At 43.9% G+C, this 22,759-nt stretch overlaps 1 protein-coding gene across 5 annotated transcripts in view; it reads left to right on the top strand.

Moving 5' to 3' along the window:
* The window catches only part of PTPRG (protein tyrosine phosphatase receptor type G), a 778,020-nt gene that overhangs the window by 706,581 nt on the left and 48,680 nt on the right, over window positions 1–22,759 (top strand). For 2 of the 5 annotated variants that reach the window (XM_008260863.5, XM_002713279.6), the window contains exons 14-15: window positions 3,053–3,136; window positions 19,245–19,336. In XM_008260863.5, the coding sequence (XP_008259085.1) occupies window positions 3,053–3,136; window positions 19,245–19,336 (176 nt within the window). Of the gene's footprint in view, window positions 1–3,052; window positions 3,137–18,544; window positions 18,601–19,244; window positions 19,337–22,759 lie in introns of those variants that run through there. The other 3 variants (XM_051852247.3, XM_008260864.5, XM_089305488.1) reach the window with 2 other exon arrangements.

Raw genomic sequence — 22,759 nt, 5'->3', positions numbered from 1 at the left:
CCAGAGTGCTTCTGGGAGGACAGGGTGTTTGGGCTGTAATTTTCATAGAACAAGGGAAAGGGAGGAGGCAGGGGCAGCTGTGTAGGAGATGACCAGAAGGGCTGGGTCACAACACCCTCAGTACTGCAGAGCACACACTCCATCACTCCACCTGTGCAAAGACAAGACCACTTGGATGGATGGAGTCAGGTTCCATTCTCAGGGATATTGCACTGGGGTGGTCTTGGTTGTTCAGTATCGCCTTGTGCTGAGGGAAAGAATGAGCATCTGAAAGGTTGGTGTGTGTAAAAGTTGTCTAAAGCCTAGAAAAACCTGGTGATTTTTACTGACTTTGTACATTCACCTCTATCTTGGCTGCGGACCCACCATTCACACGACAGCATTTATCCTGGGATTTTTTTTTTTCCTGTGCCACTCACTTCTTTGTGGAACCTATATCTGTGGCCATATTCAATAATTGTTTTTTAATCACAAGGAATAATTTTTGCAGTTCGGTTCTTCAAAGCCTGACAAGGTGTCAGGCCACTGGGGAGTTACAGCACAATTGGTGATTGCCAGCGATGTCCTGCCTGGGAGGATTTGCGTTTATGACTGTAAGAGTGCACTGTGGTGTTAACCCATCTGTGCGGAGATGCTAAAGGGGACAGGGGTGGGAGCTTTCAGAGGTGGCCAGCTGCTCCTGGAGGTGAGCACCTTTTTCTTTCTTTCTTTCTTTTTTTTCCTTTCCCTGTGCAACTGGGTGCAGGGAGCTCAGGGTCATGTCGCAGCTAAGGCAGCCGATCCCAGGCAAGTTTTTGCTCAATAACTGTTTCCCAAATGGCTACTCGGTGGGCTTTGAGAATTCACGAGAGCTGTCAGTTGTTATAGTAACCAGCCCCCTGCTGTCGAGTTGGCCCTGAGATGCCAGCCGGAGCTCTTGGAACAGGCTAACACACAGTCGTTAGACAAAAGCGGGGAGGGGGTCACGGGCAAAGGTTGCTGTGTAAGCCTGCTCCTTGGTACTTCACAGACTGGGCTGAGGGCTTAGGGAAGCGGTGGATGGATACGTCTCTACAGCAAGCTCACTTTCCAGGAAAGGGAAGCGCCTTATTCATTTTGTCTGTACTAGCCAGAGGCAGCCCTCTGCGGATTTCTCCAAATTAAATGTCTTCTCTCGCAAGCTGGAATGTGTCTGTTCTGTCGGTTTGCTCAGGTAACCCCCTGGGTGATTCGAGATATTAGTTATTGATCGCATGGCATTTGCTTCTCAAAGTGCTGTCAGCTTACGGGTGGTAGTCTTAAGCGCCTGCGATTGTGTGTGAGGAAAAACTGCGGAGTTCGCCGGCTCCGCTCCAAATCTCCCAAGAGTGAATCTGGCAGAATTCGGAGTAGGGCTAAGGGTTGAAAAAAAGTCTAAATATTTTAGGAAGCTGCAAATTTCAAGTTTTTCTGAAAATTTGTAACAACATTCCAACACGCTGGTGATGTCTTCAGATGAATGTTTGTAGCCACTCCAAGCATCTTCTCGGGGTCTGGGGGACCCGGTGGAGGGAGATGAGAAGGTCTGGACATCACAGGCCCTCGCTCTTTTCAATCAATTCCCAGGTTTGGGCTCCTGCAAATTGTGGTTCCTGTGCCCAACACTTTGACTCACTGTGGAGCCCAGTAGTTACCAGATTACGTGAACACAAGTATTCAGGGAAAAGAACACTCACAAACACACAAAGATTCAAAGATGTTCATTCCAAGAAGTAAAAAGGAAACAAGGGTGACTCGGAAGTTAGCGCAAAATATTAACGTCTTTGGAGTTCAGACCTTACAGAGTTGTGTGTGGGATCAACAGAGCTTCGCCAAAAGAGGACATATGTGTATGAGCGTCCTGCAGAGAGTTTATGAAGGTGACAGGCATTTAGAGTGGTTAAGACGCAATTTGGGGTGCTCCTCTCCCACACTGGAGGGTTTGGATTCCCATCATCCTCCCACCCCCCTCACCTGCCCACCCCCACTGATCCACACCTTGGGAGGGGGTGGGTAGTGGCTCCAGTCTGGTCAGGTCTCTCCTCTCTGCCTTTCACATACATTAAATAAGCAAACAGGAGAAAACCACTGTTCAACAGAAGTTTTTTTTCAGATTCATGAAAAATGAAATGAAAAGTTTATTTTGGAGCACAAACACTTGAAATCCATGCATAAGGAAATGCATATTAAAGTATGCAGGGATTTTGAAATATTTTTGTATCAGAACTTTAAAAAGCTTGCGGAAAAGTGGGATTAATACATGTTTATTCTGTCAGCAGAGTTGGGAAAGAATAGGATTCATTTCAGTCTGAAATCCTATAGACCAAGGGGGTTTGGAGGATTAAATATAATTTTAAAAAATCCTCAAGTATTGTTGTGTGACAAAAGTACATCTTTTAAATGCTGTAGCCAAGACTCAGATGCTGTGGTTATTTAAGGAGAAACCAAATATAGGACTTAAAATACTAGTATAATAATAACATGCCAATGCTGTGCCCATCTCTCAAGGTAGCTCTACTCTACATTTAAACAGTATGCACTGTGCATCAGGAAAGTGTCCAGACTGGACAGGGATGCTTGAGGAAAAGATAAGACTCTAGACTTGTCCAATGGCCCCAGATTGAAGCAGAAGGTAGCTTCAAATGTTCCCCCGGTAGATTACTGCCAAGGTCTGTTTCTTACCCATGATACTTAGCCAGTTTCCCAGAGGGCAGTACATCAAAGGTGAAAGAGTAGGTATGTGAATGAGCAAGTTCATGGTTGTGTGATACCCTTACCTTCCCTTAACACCTGGGCTGATACAGGCTTCCAGTAGGTAAAGAGGGCCTCTAAGAGCAAAGGTCCCGTTTCGTATTTCTTGCCTTAGCATCAAAGGCTTTCGTGAAGCCAGCTACCTTGGTGCGTCAGCATCCTCTTGGGAAAACATCCCAGATGAGCTCTGAGGCTGGGATATGTTGGTGTTTGAGGGGAGGGTGGGCATTTGGGTGCAACTCTTGGTGGCCAATTGAAAATGCTGTCTTCTACACCTGTTCTCTTTTGTTTTTTGTCCATTCAGAGGGTGTAACAAAATAAAGTCCAAGGGCTTTCCCAGACGTTTCCGTGAAGTGCCTTCTTGGGAGAGAGGAGAGAAGGGGAGCAGGTGAGGGGCGGTCAAGCTTATTGGGGGGTCTCTATGGCTGGGACTGGTTTGCCAAATTTTTGTTCTGTTGTCATCGGGAATAAAGTCTTGTAGACAGCAGATGCTTAAAATTACCTGGTCTACCCCAGTTTTCAAAAGTAAGATTTGCCAATAGCAATTCAGCCTGTGGGTAGCTGGTACCAAGTACAGTATTTCCTGTGTATGCCTGCTTTGTGCTTGTTATTTTACAGTTTTGGGGGTAATTTTTGTTGCCAGGTTAGTACATACAGGGGTGCTCTATGTTTGTATGTCTGTATATGTGTTGCATCCATTTTCTTTCCAAAATTTCAGATATTTGCATGTTATAGAGTTTGCATGCATTTAGCCTTGTAACTGAAAAATGTCTTTTTAGAACATTAGTTTATAGGTAAATTAGGATGAAGAGTATTAAGTGGGGGAGGAGTGAGCAAATATGGAAATACTGTGTGCTTTTCTATAAGCAAAATGAAATTTTTAAAAAATTTAAAGCCATGAATTCTAGATAGTTTGAAAGCTTGGAAAATGAATTGCCCTGAGAAGATTTATAATAAATGTTTAGAAGTCATGATTGTACAACTTCAATCACCACACTGGAGCCTCTTGATAATATTTCTGTAGGGCTCATGTTAGGCAAACTATATTATTAATATAATTTTTAATATTAAATTGCTAATTATACTAATCCGCTCATCCATATTATGCCATGAGAGATTGCTTTTTATTTCCAAAGCACAAATTTCTAGAATTTTCATATGGAATGATGCATTTCCCTTGGCTGTGAGTAAATCAGATTATTGAGATGAAATTTTAGATATCTATCCATTATAATCAGATACTCCTGTGCTAGCTGAGAAGGTGCAGTACAGGAACTGTGACAGATTAATGAGAAACTCCAAGATCTGCTTTTAAGCTCTGCAGTGCAATTTTGGCCTTGTGGAGAAAGCAGTATCTGCTGACACTGGTAATGTTATTATGCTATTCTTCCCATGATCTCCTTGTACTTATTGAAGTCTTCAATTTCTAATACATTTTCAAAACTCCATGCATTAAAAACTGAAATTGAAACCCTTGTGTATAGCTTTGGATTCAAAGATCTAATCTTTAGAGAGAAAAACCTTGCACATGGCTTGAATGTTGAACTCTTAGACCCAATCTATTATAAACATTTTTGCCTGCAACACTTTTAAAGACCCAGCGTCCCCTCGTGGTCAGCAGAGATGAGTGCATATCCATTTTCTGAGTCCTCTCCAGAAATAAGGTTGCAGCCTGCTAGACAATCTCCATTTGATGTCCTTGGCCCCTAGTACAGCAGTGGGCTCGTTACGAACATTTTCTTTTCAAATTCTTACTGGTTTACTTTTATTTATTTGAAAGACAAAGACAGACACACAGACCTTCCATCTACTGGTTCACTCCTCAAATGTCCAGAACATCCAGGATGGGGCCAAGCCAAAGCCAAGAGCCAAGGATTCAATCCTGGCCTCTCCTGGGAGTGGCAGGAACCCAAGTACTTGAGCCATCAGCTGTTCCCTAGCCCCCAGAGGACGTACAGCTGGAAAAGGAAGCAATGCCAGGTTCAAAGCCAGGAACTCCAATAAGTCATGCACATGTCTCAAGCAGTCTGTTAACTGCTGTAGCAAGTGCCCCACCCTGCAGGCAGATTACCATCATAAAGGTTATATTTTGCTATAGGCTGCTCAGTCCCTCTGATGTCTGCCCTGGCTCTGAATGAGGGACGCTTGGGGGGCAAGACAGTTTCCTCCACCCCAGAGTTGGGAAACAAAACCCTTGATGCTCCCCAGCTGATGGTGGATCATAGCGGGTACTTAGACTTGGTGGATTCCAAGTGCAGCTCTGCCACTTTCTGGCTCTGTGAGTAAGAAGGTCTTAGACCCTCCACTTCGTCATGAGAAAATGGGTCTGGTTAAGCAAGGTATCATAAATGCTTGAGCGTGTGACTTATTTCACCCTGTCTGGAAGATGCGCGCACTGAGGCTTTGAGAAGGTAAGTCACAGAGCAAAGCCAACCTGCTTAGAGTGGCTGAGGCAGGGTCTCCAGCTCCTGCTCTGCGTGCCAAGCTAACGGCTCCTGGAGGAAGACGCGGGCAGATACCGAGCCTTCCTCAAAGGGTCAGAGCCCCTGCTGTTCCTTTCACGGGCTGCCATACCTTGTGCTGCTCCCTCAGCACCTGCAGTCCATCGCCCCGGAGGCCTCTGTGTGCTCGAGACACCAGCCCACATCCGTCCTCTCCTCTGGCACTCTGGCTGCTGCCTCCGAATCCCTTCTACCCTGCCACCGTGTTGTCAGAAGCCCCCCAGGTACCACGGGCACCTGTTGGAGGCTGGAATGGGTCGAGGGGTGTGCTTCGGCCTGCCTCCCGCCATTGCCTCCCACACTGCACTCCATTTCCTCCTTGGCCTGCATCTCCGTCCAAAGGCTGGCCAACAATCAGGTAGAAAAGTCCCCAGAGATAACTAAATGGCAGCCTTGCAAACAGCTACAAGAGCTGTTAGGAGCTTTGTGCACTTGAGTCTGGTGTGCCGCTGGCTGCTCGCCTTGTTGGTCTGACTGTGCTTACGTGAGGACAGTAATGAAGGGGACAGTCAGAAAGAACTGCCGAGAGTTGATACCTCAAGATTCCCTCTAGCAAGGAGTGGAAAGCAGACCCGACTATTTCCTTTTTCAAAAGAGCTGACATTTTTGAATCACGAATATTAGAAATGGGTCAAAATGAAGAAGATTAAATTACATACTGCCCTAAAGCTACATCTCGTCACCCTGCTTCCTACCTGTTCATAAATAGGTAGTCACTATCACAAGTTTACTTTAGGTTCTTGCAGATTGTTCAGTGTATTTAAGCAAAGGTGCATATCTGTCCCTAATCCTCTTGTACACAGAATACTTAATTCACTGTTGTGTACTGTACTTCTTCCCTCAACACGTTTTTCTCCCTCTGTCCCTCCTTCTCTCTATGTCACACACACATACATACCTCAAATAGTTAATAGAAAGATAAGTTTATTTTTGGTGTGAAAACCTTTGAAATGCATGTACGTGAGCGGGGTTCTTTTAAAAGTTTATGGAAAATACATGTTATATAAAAATTGTGCATGGATTTAAAAAAATGTTTGCACCAAAATACTCACCTTTTCGTTCCATCCCCTGCAATTTTGCAGAATTCCTGCATTCAAAGTTACTTCATTCTGTTCTTTATGGAGGCATGGCATTCCTTTGTATAGATGTGTCAAGATTGATTTAACCAGTCCTCTGGGGCTGTCATTTTGTTGTGCCCAGTTTTTTGTGATTAAAAACTATACTGTGGTGAATTCCTTTTGTGACTGTGTCCTTTTGCAAGTAGCTAAATATATCTGTAGGATAAATTCAAGAAATGCTTTCATCACAGAGTACATGCAATTTGTATGGACTGTGCCCACTCCGCAGTGTAGGTTTCCACACAGCCTCACCAGCATAGAGTGTTAGAAAACTTTGACCTTGGGCCGGTGCCGTAGCTCACTAGGCTAATCCTGCACCTGCAGCGCCGGCACCCTAGGTTCTAGTCCCGGGTGCTCTTCTTGCAGTCCAGCTCTCTGCTGTGGCCCACCCGGGAAGGCAGTGGAGGATGGCCCAGGTCCTTGGGCCCTGCACCTGCATGGGAGACCAGGAGGAAGCACCTGGCTCCTGGCTTCAGATCAGTGCAGTGCGCTGGCCACAACACTCCAGCCGTAGCGGCCACTTGGAGGGTGAACCAACGGAAAAAGGAAGACCTTTCTCTCTGTCTCTGTCTCTCACTGTCTAACTCTGCCTGTCAAAATTTAAAAAAAAAAAAGAACAAAAAACAAAAAAACCTTGGGCCTTTTTGCTAACCTCCTAAGTGAGAAAGAAAAGATGTCTTGGTGTAGTTTCTTTTGTTCATTTTTTTTGTTTTTTTGTTTTTTGTTTTTCCCCAAAAACCTCTTCCATAAGGTATACAAACTTCATGCATTTCATAAATAAAACTTTAAGAATATAGTGATTCTTGCCACCTTTCCCACCCTCCCCAGCTACATTCCCACCCTTCTTCCTCTTCCCTCTCCTATTCTCATTCTTTCTTTTGACTAAAATCTATTTTCAATTAACTTTTTACGCAGAAGATTAACACTATACTAAGTAAAGGGTTCAACAAATAGTATGAAAAAAAAACTTTGCCTCAACAGTTTTTTTATTTCTGTTTTGATTTCCTCCATGATCCACTATTCATTGAGTAGCATGTTGTTCACTCTCCATGTGTTTGCATATGTTCTAGATATTCTTGAGCTATTGATTTTTAGCTTCATTCCTTTGTGGTCAGAGATGATACAAGGTATGATTGTGTTTGTTTTGGATTTGCTGAGCCTTGCTTTATGGCCTAGCCCGTGGTCTATCCTAGAGAAAGTTCCATGCACTAATGGGAAGAATATATATTCTGCAACTGTAGGATGAAAAGTTCTCTAGATATCCATTAGGTCCATTTGGTCTATAGTGTCGATTAACTCTGTTTCCTTACTGATTTTCTGTCTGATAGATATTGAAGTCTCCCACTATTATTATATTGACGTCTATGTCTCCCTTTAGGTCCATTAATATTTCTTTTAAATAGCCAGGTGCCCTGCAATTAGGTGCATACACATTTATTATAGTCACATCTTCCCATTGAATTGTTCGCTTAATCATCACGCAGTGCCCTTCTTTGTCTCTTTCAACAGTTTTTGTGTTAAAGTCTCTTTCGTCTGATACCAAAATGGCTCCACCAGCTTTTTTTTTTGGTTTCTGTCAGCATGGAATATCTTTGTCCATCCTTTGACTTTAAGTATGTATGTATCTTTGTTGGTGAGAAGTGTTTCTTTTAGGCAGCAATTAATTTTTTTCCCCACTCGGCTATTCTGTATCTTTCAACTGGAAAGTTGAGCCATTTGCATTCAGAGTGATTATTGATAAGTAACAACTTGGTCCTATAATTTTTCCATAAATGTTCCTATTGTTTACTGTGGATTTCCTTTATCCTTTTACTGGGAGATTTTCTGCCTTCACCTTCTTTCATAGTGATGACCATATTTCTGTGTGTAATACATCCTTCAGCATCTTTTGTGAGGCTTGATGAGTGGTGACAAATTCTTTCAATTTCTTTTGTTATGGAAGGTTTTTACTTCACCTTCATGAACAAATGAGAGCTTTGCAGGGCACACTATTCTGGGCTGACAGTTTTTTTCTCTTAAGACTTGGAATATATCTCGCCATTCCCTCCTAGCCCGTAGGGGTTCTGATAAGTAGTCAGCTGTGAGTCTAATTGGAATCCTCTGAAATTAATCAGGTGTTTCTCAGCATTTCTTTGTTTTACTGTGTAGAGTTTGATTACAATGTGTCATGTTGAGGATCTTTTCTGATCATGTCTGCTAGGAGTTCTGTGTGCTTCCTGTATTTGGATGTCCCTTTTTTTCCCCCAAATTAGGAAAGTTTTCTGTAATTATTTCACTAAAAAGGCCTTCTAATCCATTTTCTCTTTCCATGCTTCCAGGCACTTCTAAGACCCTTATGTTGGTTGGTTTGATAATAGCCCATAGATCTCTAACACTATTTTTTAGTTCTCTAATTTCTCCCCCCCCCCTTTTTTTTGGTCTAATGTAAAATTTCCAGAAATTTGTCTTCTAACTTGGATGTTTTTTCTTCTTCCTCACCGATTCTGTTGTCCAGACTTTCCACCACATTTTTTTATTTGTTCTATTGAATTCTTCATTTCCATTTTGATTTCTCTTTAAAATCTCAGTTTCATGAGAAAGATTCTTTCATGTCATGTACACATTTCTTTAGTACTTGGATTTGCTTCTGATTACTTCTAAGAAATCCTATCATCAAGTTTGTTTTTGTTTTTTTTTTTAATTCTGTTACTGGCATTTCTTCAGTCTCTGCATTTTCACATTCTAGTATTGAAGTGTTGTGTTCCTTTGGGAGCATCAAACTCTCTTCCTTATTCATGTTTCTTGAATTGCTTCGTTTATTTTTAGGCGTTTGTGGAGATGCTTGTTGGTTTTTGTTTTCCCTGTGGTGGCTTTTATCTTTGGAGTATAAAAAGGGGAGCCCTTGCCTTTTCAGTGAATACTTTGAGGCATGTGCTGGGTGTGTCTAGGGAGCTCTGCTCAGTGCTCCAGGGTGACAGGAGTGTTCAAGGTCACTCCCAAATTGGGTGTGATAATTCCTTTTTCTTTATTTTGTCAGAGTGGAGGTTTGTTCAGATCTGTCTCGGTTGTCTGCAACTCACTTCTTTAGCTAGCCCCAGTGGGTACAATATCTGTTCACACTGCCACAAGAATCACACAAAGGATCTGTGCAGTCCTCAGTGTGAGCACAGATCCTGCAGCAGTGACCCTCACCAGGGAATCAGGGAGCCCGGAGCATGTGGAGCTGCCCACTGTGACTGCCCAAAGTCCCAGCCACACCCTGCGCCCTCCCACAAATCCACAGTGTTTTCACAGTCCTGGCACAAAAGCTTCCCACAGTCACAAGCACCCAGCCCCCTGTTAGTTCTCCCAGCCAGACTTGGGCATCTCCTCTCTGCTGGTTGCCGAGCACATGGACAGCTGACACAGCTGTTAACACATGTCTAAAATGACGTCCACCCTCTCTGAGCTAGTTTCGGGATGCCAGTGCTGGGTGGCCAGGAAAAGGGAAACATGTCTTCCTTTTTCTCTCTAGGTTGGCAGATAGACTGTCCGCCAGACTCTGACCAGGCTCTTTTTGCAGCTTTATCACCACTGGCTTGGGCTGCTGCAGCCAGGTCTCACCTCACTCTCCAAAGCTCATGCTGAGGCTCTCGGCTGCTGGGGCCCTGAGTTGCACACATCCACACCTTCCACATAGATCCACAGCGTCCCTCTGATTTGCGTGGGGTTTCCTCTACTGTTTTATCTCTAACTCTTCCCTGAGATCAAGTGCTGTCTATTTTTTTTTTTTTTAAAGATCTTCCCCTAGACTAGAGTAGTAAGCTCCCTCCCTATGCCTCCACCTTGGTGCCTCTCCGGCAGTTTCCATTTATTAGCTCCCTATTATAAGGGAGATTGAGCATCACAGTTGTAAGTGAAGTTGAACTATTTGTTTTTACTTTTCTGTAAACTGTTAATATCCTCAGCCACTTTTTCCGAGGGTTGTTGGTGCTTTTCTAATGAAGAGAGATCCCTTGTCGGCAAGATGGGTTGCACATCTCGTCCCTGGTTGGCAATTTGCCTTTTAACCACATTTGTGGAGCTGCTTTTTAAAGACTTATCATGGAATTTATCTATAGTTTGCTATTTCTCATCTAGATTGGTAGTTCCTGTTATTCTCTCCATCATTTTGCTAAGTACATTTATGGTTTCGAATTGTCATTGTATATAACATCTTCAATCAGATGGAATGTAACCTGGGGGATAGTGTGATATCCGAATCAACATTGTATCCCAGGTGGTCCCAAGTATTTGAAAAGTACTGCAGTCTGGGGCTGCTTAGCGAGGAGTTAGCTCATGGCTTACTAGAGCCTTAGAGTATCACTCTTCGAGCAGAACACATTCGATCTGTATGTTAATGGAACAAGTAGCTGGTAAAGGCTTTTATGACACCATTTTGGATTATAAATACTGAGTAATAGGAGCAGTGAATACAATGTGAATTTCATTTCCTAGCTCTTCCCCAAGACAAGCCAGACCAGCACGTCCCATTAGTGCTCCCAAGTCAGCAGGGGTTGAGTCAGTGCCATAAAACAATCGCAAATGAATTGGAGTGTCCCTCAAGCACAGTGTCCCTCAGCCACAGACACGCAGAACTTCAGGCTGGTGTCCCAGGGGTGAGAGAAGTGCCTCAAAGCCCACAACCTTTTAATCCAATGCCTCGAGCCTTGGGAGGTCCTCTCGGAGCCCCTTTCTTGGAGGCAGCTGTGTTGTAACAGTTGCTACGTTCAGGTCTCTTGAACTTGGCAATCATGAAGTGACCTCTGAACTCTGACTTCTGTTAAAGAACTTGAGTCATCACTAGGTATCTGTAAGGATGTCTCCACAGATGGAACGTTGAGAGAGATGGAATATTGTCTTGAAGCAGCTTTTGTGTTTATCTTTTGTTCATTTTCTCCCACCTTCCAGAAGACGTTAATTGCATGCAATTTGAATCATTGAGTATAATTCTCACTGTGGGAGTTAGATTTTTTTGTTTTGTTTTGTTTTAGTATCAAGAGTAGAGTGGGGCATCTCATCACCATGTGAAATCCACAAGCTTTTGCTACGTTTTTTCCTCATTAAAGTTGTGTGCATCCTCTATCTCTCCTTGTTTCCTTGTCCTTTTTCCCCTTAGGAGCCCTTGCTTATCCAGGGTCTAACAGCTGTATACCCCAGGATTTCTGACAGCCCTGATGTGGCAATGGCTTGCAGTGATCGCCCACTGCCCACTCATCTCTGTCAGCTGTCATTTCTCCACTTAGGCTTAGAAAATACGCCCAGCAGAAGTGTATTTCAGTTTCTGATTTTTTTTCTTGCTAAATATTTCTTCCTGAAAAGACACCGTAGGTGTAAGCTGAGCTTTGCAAACTGAATCATTTCACATGCAGTAAAAGAAACTTAACATCAAGTGAGTTGTTGTGTATGAAAGCTCTCAACTTAGAAACTTGGTTTGGGCTCCTTTCCAGGTGGAACCCCAGAGTTATTTCAGAGACTCTTTGAGGAAAAGCCTCACAACGCCCACAGCCTTTTCCTCTCATTGCTATGTTTGTCACTTTCCTTTCTGGAAAGATTTTGCCCTAATAAATCAGTCCATGTCTTTTTAACACAGCTTTCAATCATCTTCCTGGAAGACATGCAAACATTCTCAACTTCCTATTTATAAGTAGCTCTTACTCATCCAGGGTTTACTACACAGATCCAATTACAAAAGTAAATATTAATATGATTTCTGTTCTCAACAGCATGAGAATAAATGGGATTATTAGCTGGCATGCTCCTGTAAATTTAAATGAGGGCAGTCTATAAATCAGTTAAGATTGCTTAATTAATATGCAGTAGCAGCTCAGCCAACTGCCCCCTCTAGTCTACAATTAGAATTTTGAGCCGCACACTGCTAACAAACTCCTTCTCAGCCTGATGTGATTAGGGAACCACTGAGCTTAATTTGAAGACAGTGACTTGGTTCCTAATCCTTAGATATCAACATTGAGTTACTCGGTTCATTCTGGGTTTTCATGTGAGTCTGGGAAGAGTGTTGTGATTCTCCTAGCTGCGTGTGTACCAGCAGTCTGAGTGTTGTGGAAGGCACTGCTGTGCGGTCAGCCAGGGACCATGGGTGAGAATAATGTGGCGTCCCGAGCTTGTCAAGAGAGATGCACTTGTTAACCCAGATGTCCATAGGCCTGGGAAAGCCCCTCTCCTGAAGCAGGCTCGAATGCCTGCCTTTGGAGGGGACATCCTGATGGATAGCAGTAATGCATGGAATTCCAGACATTGCAGTGTTGAGTGTGGACTGAAGAGCGGCTCTTTGCTTCTGGAAAGTACTGGCTACGTGAACTGTTCTGGAGATAGAAAACCATTGACCCATACCAGATGTTATCTGAATAACTACTTGGAAAAACAGGAGGAGGGAGAGGTAGGCCTTTTCTGAAATTTAGCTATTCTGGGTGTTCTGTCTTAAGAATGTGTCAGATTCCTGGAAGGGAACGGTGGAGTCCGAAGTCGAGAGATGTTCTGTTTATCTTGGTAGTTGGCTACAGTTTGTTAGAATAGTAGGCCTCTATAAGTTGAGTATGTATTAATCCTTCTAAAGCACTATCAGGGCAGCTAGGTTAGGGCATGTGTGTGTGCACAGATGCACACATGCACCATTAGTCAAGAGAGCTGATTAGCCTCACTGGAATCTGTCACGGGCGAGGGCGGCCTTTGTGTTTGGGCTGGGAGCCTGGGGACTTGAAATTGACAGCTAATACTGGTCGATGTGCAGTGCAGGCTGACGCAATGTATTCCACACATGTGTTCTGCTTCCTAGAGAGCAGAAGCTTTGATTTTTGAAAAGGGCTTTGTCTTCACAGTCAACCCCTTACTTCAAAGAATAGAAAGTTATCTTTTAAAAAATCTCAAGCCAAGAGCAGACTTTGATGAGCATAAGCTTCATTGTGTCCAGTGGGCTTTTTCAGGAGCCAGACTCGGGCATCCATGCTCACTCTTATCATGAGGTCTTAGGCACCACACAGATCTGGACCACACTCATGGGCTTGAGGCCGAGGAGCTGCCGGAAGCCACACAGATTTGACCAGCTGCTGGAACCATAAGCATACATGACCCTCTTGACTTGCAGTCAAGCCTTTCTTAGAAATCTTTGTAGAACACTTGAGCCTGTGTTGGTTTTCAAAAAAGAGGTGAAAGAATGAAGGGTGGCATCGGAAGCCTGTGTGTAGATAGGCAGAGATCTAGTGTCTGTGACTGAGCACCACAGTCTTTTGGACGGCAGTTGGGGGCTGTATGGTATGAAAAAATGCACGTCTTTAATGAATAGGAGCCTGAGCTGGGTGGCAAGACGTTTAGGCTGTGAGAAATGAGAGCGTTTAGGGACCAATAGATTGACATCTCCTGTTTCGTTTCCATTCTGCCTCATATACCCATCGAGTTTGAACTCCAGAAATGACAGACAGAACTGGGCTGTCTGCTTGATCCCATCTGGTAGTTTCTTGATAAGGCTGAGTTTTAGAAAACCATTGAACACCATGATGTTCAAACTGGTTCAAGTGGGAGAACCCTTAGAATTCAGCATGTCAGAAAACCGACTTGAGATGGAAGTATTGAAACTTCCTTTCCTGCTTAGGTAATAAAGTGAATTTTGCTACAAATAGAGCAGCCCAAAAGATGATTTAAAAGGTGAAGTTAGGAGGAAAAACTGGGGTTTGAGACATCTAAATTAGCTTCTGTAGTTTGAAAGAAGACTTTTGCTTCGACGCAGGTAGTTAGACAGTTTTGCTGCAACTTCAGAGAATGCCATAGTGTTTCTGAGAACTGAAGTTCTAACAAATGGAGCAGAAAACCTTCATATTCTCAATCAGGTCTGTGCAAGACAGTTTGGCTTCCTGTATTTGAGATGATGGTGTTAATAGTGCCTAATTCATAATGACTGTTTCTTATCCTATATGGGATCTTATAAGTCCTAATGTTACTTTTATGGGCACCTTTACAATACCTACCATTTAAGATGGTTTTATTTGTTGATGTATTTATTTATTTTTAGTTGTCCGTGTACCACAGCGGTTCTTAACCAGAGACAGTGCACGCACACAGCGGCTGTGCTCCAGAGCTGCTCAGCCAGAATCCCCAGGGTGCACGGCTCAGGCATAGTGGATATTGTATAAAGCTCCCTAAACCAGAGAGACAGGCGCTGCTGGTTAACAGCCATCAGTTGACTGAGAATTTAAGAGGCAGAGTTTTTGGGACTTTTCAAAACTATGGTAGTGCCTGAATTGGTAAGCTCCAGCGTGTCAGAAACATACATGCTGCAAAGGGCAGCAGGGAGTAAGTAATTGAGGTAATGAGGAGGCCAGGAAGGGTCAAGGAGAACGGTGTTAGCTGCCCTCAGTTCCCAAAGGCCCCTCCTGGGGTAGCAGGAAGTGAGAGGAAGAGGGAGAAATTGAAATGTAAGGTGGGGTCTGAGGGCGTATGATTTGGAGTTCAACTTGTAAATATGTTTTTGTTACTCCATATGCTTCATCTTTTTGCCTTTTCGTAGCACTTGCATAAGCAAAGGTTGATGGTGAAGAAATTATGATTTTAGACAATAGCTAATAGTTCATGACCCTGGAAATCTGTTTCATTCAAAGAGGGACTTTTGGGGTAGGTTAGTTAAAAGAGAACTGGACCTGGGTAGAAAAATGGAAGTCCCCCGCTCAGTGACACATTCGGGCAGTCACAGATGTTTCATCTTCATTCCCCTGAGTTCGAAATTAGAGAAATGACACCTCTTTGAACATTTCACAGTTGGGAAGTTGAAAGGCATTAAAACTTGTGTTTTCTTCTTCTTCAAAAATCCCTGCCTTTGCTTTTTCTTTTCTTTTCTTTTCTTTTTTTTTTTTTTTTTATTCTCAGACTCTGCTCAAGGTCAAAAACCACTTTTCTTGAGACATCTCAGAAATGAGCCAGCTGCAATACACTGTCACATGACAGCCAGCCACTTTCCTGAGGTCTTAAACTCCTAACTTGAGCAGGGATCATCTCAAAGTTAAAGGTAGTGAAGTTGTCAGCAACCTAGTGCCTTCCTCAGTCCCTGGCCCACAGCAGGACCCCAAGAAATAGTAAAGGAATAAGTTAAATGATAAACCCGCAATGTAGTACTGCATGAATAGAAGAGGAAGCAAGTGTTAGTAATGAGGATGTAGAACTGTATTTGGTATCGAGGAGAAATGTGCATGATATGAGCTCATGTTAATTGTTTAAAGATGTATTTACTTTTTTTTTTTTTTTTGAAAGGCAGCACATCAAGGAGAGAGAGACGGATTGGGAGACTGATGTCTTCAGTCCACTGGATCACTCTCCAAATGGCTGCAACAGCCAGTGCTGGGATGGGCTGAAGCCAGCACCAGGAGCTTGATCCTGGTCTCCCACATGAGTGGCAGGGTCCCAAGTACTTGAGCCATCTTCTGCTGCCTTCCCAGGCACATTAGCAGGAAGCTGGATTGAAAGCGGAGCCATTGGGACTCCATGCTGGCATCAAAAGGAGTGGTTTAACCTGCTGTACCACAATGCCAGCCCGTCATTACATTTTTAAAAATAATACAGAAGAAAATGCTCTATCTGTATTTCAGTGGCATGCAACAGCAGCCCCTGCTTGATGGCTTCCTCCATTCTTGCCACTGAATAATCCATTCACTGCAGAGCAGTCCAACTCAGGCTTGTAAAATAGACCGGACTGTGCTGCTCCACAGATGAAAGCCCTCCACTGATTTCCCGTGCTTGTAGGCACCAAGGGCGATTCTCTGTGGCCTGCTGGGTCTTGGACATTCTGGCTCTTGCCCACCTCTCTGATCTGACCTTCTGCAACCTTTCCCTGTTCTGGCCCATGGCGTCATTTCCATTCCCTTGCCCGGCCATGCTGATTGTGCTCTCGAGCTCTGTAACTCTGTTTGATCTGCTTAGAATGATCTGCCCCTAGAGCTTCGCAGAGCTGGACCTCCTTAATCAACTCTCAGATCAGATGCCACTGCCGCAGTCCCTTCCTCCACCCCTCGTCACTTACGGCATCCTTCTTTTCTGTTGTCTTCGTAGTTCCTGGCTTTTTGTCACTGTTGGTGTACGTGTGTGTTGTTGATTTTCCCCAAGAAAACAAATACCACGAGGGCAGGGGCCTTGTCTGTCATGTTTATTCTTCTGCTCTTAGCCCTTCAGTGCGGATGATCAAGAATTAGTCAATTAAAAAATGAGGAAAAGGATGGAAGGGCATATCCCAAGTTATTAGTGATGATCGCCAGAAGGTTTGGGGTGATTTTAATTGAATTTTGTTTCTGTTCATTTGTGTTTCCTGATTTTTCTGCAGTGATCGTCTGTTACTTATGTCATTCTTTATACTATAAATCCACTTAAAGCTTAAGGATGTAGCTTTAGGGCTTGTAGCTGGTTGCCCAGAGGGTGTTGAAGCCACTGACATCTGTTTTGTGGGGGGAGACCCCACCCCTCCAACCAAGGGTCAGCACTCGGTTGCCCATTGGCATCTTGGGGAGGCGAGCGACTGCCAGGCAGCAAGGCGCAGATGTGTGGAGCTTCGTCCCCAGGTTTCCGAGCCTCAGCCCCAGATACATGCTCTTCCCTGGCAGTCACAGAGTGATTTTGCTCTGGGGAAAACCCATCCTAAACAGCAGCACCTGGTGCACCAGCGTGCGATGCGCTTCAATACACACTGCTTTTTCCAGAGAGAATGCAGAGCCCTGGGCTCCCTCCATAAGTGAGCAACTGGCTGAGCTGTGTCAGTCATCTTCTAGGGAAGAAAAAAGCCACACGGTAGTACTTCCTTTCCAGGTCACTTGACTGTCACAGTCATGTGACCACTAATGATTCTGTTTACAAATAGTTTTACGTTCAATCAACAAGGACGGCGGACTTCCTTTTGATTGTTTTCTCCATTTGTTAAAGGCCGACCTTGTGGCTCATGCGCCCCTCACTTCAGTGAGGGAGAGCGCTGCTTGGGTCTGAATGATGGTCCCTGACTCCATGAAAGCAGGTTACCCTTAGCTGTGATGCTGGATGGCTGTGGTTCTAGCTTGTTTGTGAAGTCTATAATCCATGTTATAATGCTAACATTGCGTTCTGGAAATCTGTGCATATGGGTGACATGGAAGAGAGGGAGGAAAGAGTCTAGGAGTAGACAAGTTGGTCGCTCATTCAGAATCAGAGCTATTATCTCCAACATCAAAATCATGATTTTTGCCCATGGATTTTAACACTTTTACATTCATTAGATTGTAATATTTTGGTGTATTTCATATCCATGTAACTTAAGTCTGACCAACTGATATGCTTTCCATTTAGGGAAAGGCAGTGATAAAAATATAAGTTTATGTAACAACTATGCAACTCCTAGAAAACAATCATTTTTCTCAGTGCCGTGCAAGAATAGTTCTGTGAGACGTGTGCCACCAGTTTGAGCAGTTTCTGTTCAGAATCCCCTCTGGTCTGAAGTCATAATCCAGTTTATTCTAGAGCAGTGCCCAAATGTACGATTGGTTAGTGCCACTTTCCATCTGCAAATAGGTACTGCCTAAAGAAAACTGCTTCCCACAATGCCGGGGCAGCACTTTGCATGGCCTGCAGTTGTAACAGCCCCATATAAAGCTGAGAAGGAAAGGGCTCTTCTTGGACTCCAAGATCTCTTCCCTCCCACAGAAATCTCTGGCTTGTAGAATTGGTTGATTTTTTTTTTTTCTAGCTGCTTAACTCTGCTCCGAGGCTTTGTAGAAACATGACATACCCAACAAAATCATGCCAGCGTGCTGTTGATGAGCTGAGCAAAGGCAGTTCTGAACACAGGTTCGCTTACGCTGAGAGTCGGAATCTGGCCCCCAGTGAAAAAGCAGAGCTGTGGTGTGTGCAAGTGTTGCCTGGTGGGAGACGCCAGAGGAGCGGGACGGGTCCCAGGGCCGCGGAGCACCAGAAGGGTGCCGCCTGCTCGGCTGAAAGACGCAGCAGTAGGGCCAGCCATTGTACAGCCCCTCCGCCAGATGAACAGGGACCCTTCTCTGGTCACAATAGCCATTCACGCTGAGCAGCCTCATTAAATATTCAGCCCGTGCTTCCGGCAGCTCATTAGGGCCCCAATGAACAGTGACGTGGAGGCTGGAAAGCCGAGGGCCGGCCAGCATCAGCGGGCAGAGGCTGAGTGAGCTGCTGATGGCTTTTCTGTTCACTGCCTGTCCTATGATGACCAGTGTGTGCTCCCTGCTTTGCCTCAAGTCCAGGTAAAAACAAAAGGAAAAAGAAAACAGAAAAAAGCAAGCAGATGTCATAGGAGGGCGTCAGGTGCTTGCCTGGGATGTGGTTGGCAAGGGCCTCGGACTTTGAGTGTTTGCCCCCTTGTCAGCCCTCTGACCCCTTTACAGAGCTGTCTGAGGCTTGGGGGCCCTTTGCTAAGCGCAGACAATGTGCTGCTGTTGTGTACTTGGGTTGCGGGATGACTGCATTGGGGAGGGTTCGAGATGTGGTTCTGAACTTAGTGCTGGGCGGTGAGAAGAGCAACGTATCCCCCTGTAAAATACCAAAGTTAGAAATACTGTGGGGGAAATCCTAGCGGTTTGTGGAGCAGGTTCACTGTGTGCCCAAGTGTTCACATATCTGAGCAGTTCAACAGTAAGCCTTTCGCTGTGCACTTCCCAGGTTGGATGTGGTTAGAAGAAAACACGGGTACGCAGCTACTTTGGGTTCCTCCAGTTAGGCTGAACGTTGTCCTGACCCCCTGTTACTTTTTTGTGAGTTTGCCTTCAGTGCTGTGTGATGTTTAAAGCTGGGGAAAAAAATCTATGAAAGAAGAATTGAAAAATGAGGAACTCAGACAAGTGTACTTCTCGGGTCTCTCTGCTGACATGGTTTTCTCTTGTCTACGCAGAAAATGTTTCCAGACTGCTCATTTCTATGTGGAAGATAGCAACTCGCCTCGGGTGGTCCCCAATGAGAGTATTCCTATCATTCCCATTCCAGGTAAGTCACACACTGCGCTTCCTTCCCGCGGGCTGGTTGTTTGCTCTTTTGTTCTCAGTTCAGTGTGAGAGCCACGACAAAATATTGTTGCAGCCTTTTAGAGCCTGCCCATTCTAAAAGACCACTCACTAAGGGTAACGTGGGAAAATCTTGCTCCTTCAATATCTTCAAGGTAGTAAAATGCTCTTTAAGAGGGATAACCATGAGCCAAACTAGGATACATGTGCATCTAGGGGAGGGAGGTAGCAGTAGAAAGGAAGAACACACAAACACATTATGTATCATCTACCTGGATTAAATTTCACTTGGATTGGCAATTTGTTCTTAAGTTTTTAAATCCCAGTTTGTGATAATTTTTTAAAGGAGAGTTTTCTCCTCTGAGGTGGCTCACTGAAACTATCTTAATGTGGGAAGTTTTGGTTCATGGGGACTGTATGTGGAAGCCTAGAGACACATTACTGGTCTGGTGTGTGTTATTCATCCTTTGGGGAGAAGGCAGAACTGCAGGTTAATGTTACAGGTTGAGAATGGTGGAATAAACTGTAGTGAATTCCAGCAAACGACATACTCATTGAGAAGTTAAGTAGTGGGTGACTTGTAACAGGACAGAGCATCTGAAGATCTCGCCCACCAGTTTTATCTGGCATTTCTTTCCTTTCGATAGATAGGAACTTTCTGAAACCTCTGGGTTTTAGTCTGTGCTTCTTAATGTACATCTTCACATACCTTACACTTCTGTCTCCCTAACATTATTATTTTTATAAACACGCACGTTCCTTGTAGCCTTGTATTGCAGTGCCCCCCCATATCCATCGCTCCCCCATCCCGCTGACCTGCATCATTCTCTAGAGCACTTTTTACCAACTCATACACGATACATTTTGCTTGTTGGTGTGCTGTCTCTCCCTTGCTAAAATGAGAGCTTTGTAAGGGCGGTGCCTATATCCTCAGTGCTAGAAAAGACCTGCCATAGGAGGTACTTGTTCACTAATTGCTGAATCAGTGAATGGAGTAAATGAGTGTTAGCAAGACATCCTTAGAAGTTCCTACAGGGCTGTAGCTGTGAAGCTCAAAGGAGCAGTCATTGTCTTGGTACCAGGAAGGATGCCTCTGTTGTTAGCTGATTGTCACTAGGTGTGGTTATGGATGGGGCCTTATCTGTCCCTTTTCATGTTTACTGATATTAAGTCATTAGATACTGCTGAGGTTTTCCAGTGTCCTACTATGCATTCTGGTCAGCTTCTCTTGTTAAACCTTGTCACATAGAAACAAGGAGGCCAACAGGAAAGTCTGTGCTTAAGTTCCTCTTGGATCATTTTGTGGCTGCTGAAATGACTCCCACAGAGATGTTACCTTAGCCTTTGATCTTTGGTCGCAGAAAGTGCACTCTGGCCCCGAGAGGACAAACAGCATACAGGCATGAGCAGTCTGTATCCACACAGGCTAAGTAGTGCCATTGCATCTCCTGGATTTGTGCCGTGTTCGTTTTCCTCTCACATCTCCTAGAAAATGTGTTGCCTCCTGCAGAACTGCTGGAGGCCACTCTCTCCTCTGACCTGATTACTCTGACAAGCTCCTCGTTGGGTGGCAGTGCAACTGAAATCCACTTTTAAGCAGTTAAATGATGGGATAGGCACACTTCTTGTGCCTTTTTCAAATTTTTATTTTCTTTGATCACTGGATTAAGGATCAGAAATGAGGGTTCTCACAGGATGCCTGCTGTCCTTGCCACTTGAGACAGCAGTCAAGGTCACATGAGATGCTTTGTGTCAGAGCCCTTTGGAATCCATAAATCAGGGTAGAAGTGTAAGTTGTTGAAAACTTCTTCCAAGTCATGGTATTGTTAATCTCAGTAGTCATGGAGAGAGAGCATTTTCATGCATCTTAGGTCAAAATTGTCCCTAACACAGAACTACAACCCCCGGCTGGGACCCACCCTGCACCACCCTTTGTGTGACTTGAGAACTCTGAGGTCACTAGAACTCTCTGAAAATGCCATCCATTGTGCCTGCTTTGCCGCATCTTTGAGTAGGTGTCCAAGAATTGCTTTTGAATGTTCTCTATTTTATGGGCATCAAGTGAAAGACTCAGAATGCAAAGACAATTTTTAAACGTGTGTCTCCCCCCTCCCTTTGAAATGTGGGTCTCTCTTGATTCATACTCACTGGGATTGTAAGTGTATAGAGGAAACATTTCTTCAGCAAAGTCCATGGTTTTCATTTTTGCCTCATTGGCTGCAGGAGGTACACTCTTGTTGGGTTGCAGTGTGTTTGGAAAAATGAATTACTCTAGATTTAGTAAGGCAGTGTGCTGTTACAGGGCTTATCTAGTGAAACCATGTTGAGGCTAACCTTGCTTTTTCCTTAGGTTTTCATACATACCATAGTCCTGCTAGGAGCACACATAGGAAAATGAACTTACTTCACTCTGCTCTAGGAAACAGTCACCCTCGATGGCTTTTCTTTAAAGCCTTTCAGCTTGATCACGGTTTCTTATCAAATGAAACCTTAGAGACCTTTTTAACAGTTAAAGTTGTCAAGTATTTTCCTTTATGAAGCACTTTTGACATTGCATTATTCTGTTTGTTCTTACAGTTTCTTGTTGCAGCAGTGCAACCGTGTCTTACATGATAAAATGCAATATGAGGAACATAATTTTTAATAAATCAAGTTTGTTGTCTGATAGAGTTAAATTAACTCTATTAAAGCTTTCACTACAACTTTCCTTTAAAGGAGACCCCCATAGGATTATTGTAAATCATTTACCTCCAGATTTATCTAATTGTTCTTAGTCCTAAATAAAGTAAGAGATTTATAGAGTTCCTACAGGGTACTTACTTAGCCCATTCAATCTCAATTATATTTTAATCCTTGCTCAAATCCTAATAACAACAGTACTGGGCCACAGATTTATGAACTGACTATAAATCACTTAAGCTTTTCATTTTCAGCAATTGGGGTTTATTATTTTATTATTATCATTATTATTATTTTGGAAAAGGTATTTCCAGGAGCAGGTGCTTAGCCTAGTGCTTAAAACACTTGCATTCCACATCATTGCCTGAGTTGAGTTCCTGACTCCAGCTCCTGATGATCTCTTCCCACTAATGTAAACCCTGGGAGGCAATGGCTGTGGCTCGCATTCCTGCCGCCCGCATGGAAGACAGGATTGCATTCATTCCCAGTTTCTGGCTCTAGCCCTGGCTTGGCTGTGATAGGCATTTGGGAAGTGAGTCACCAGATGAGAGCAAACTTTCTCTTTGTTTCTCTCTCTCTCTCTCTGCCTTCAAATAAGTTAAAAAAATGTTTTAATATATTTCTGGAAAGCTTCTAGGAAAGTGAACCACTGTATGTGTTGAAAATGTGTGCAAAGAGTGAGATTAAAATTTTTTGTAAGATTTATTTTATATATTTGAAAGACAGT

Source organism: Oryctolagus cuniculus, chromosome 10 (genome assembly GCF_051225735.1).
Source record: "Oryctolagus cuniculus isolate XC-2025 breed Fujian yellow rabbit chromosome 10, ASM5122573v1, whole genome shotgun sequence".
Classification (NCBI taxonomy): domain Eukaryota; kingdom Metazoa; phylum Chordata; class Mammalia; order Lagomorpha; family Leporidae; genus Oryctolagus; species Oryctolagus cuniculus.
The sequence above is the reverse complement of the archived record's forward strand: the minus strand, read 5'-3'. Positions and strand labels throughout refer to the sequence as shown.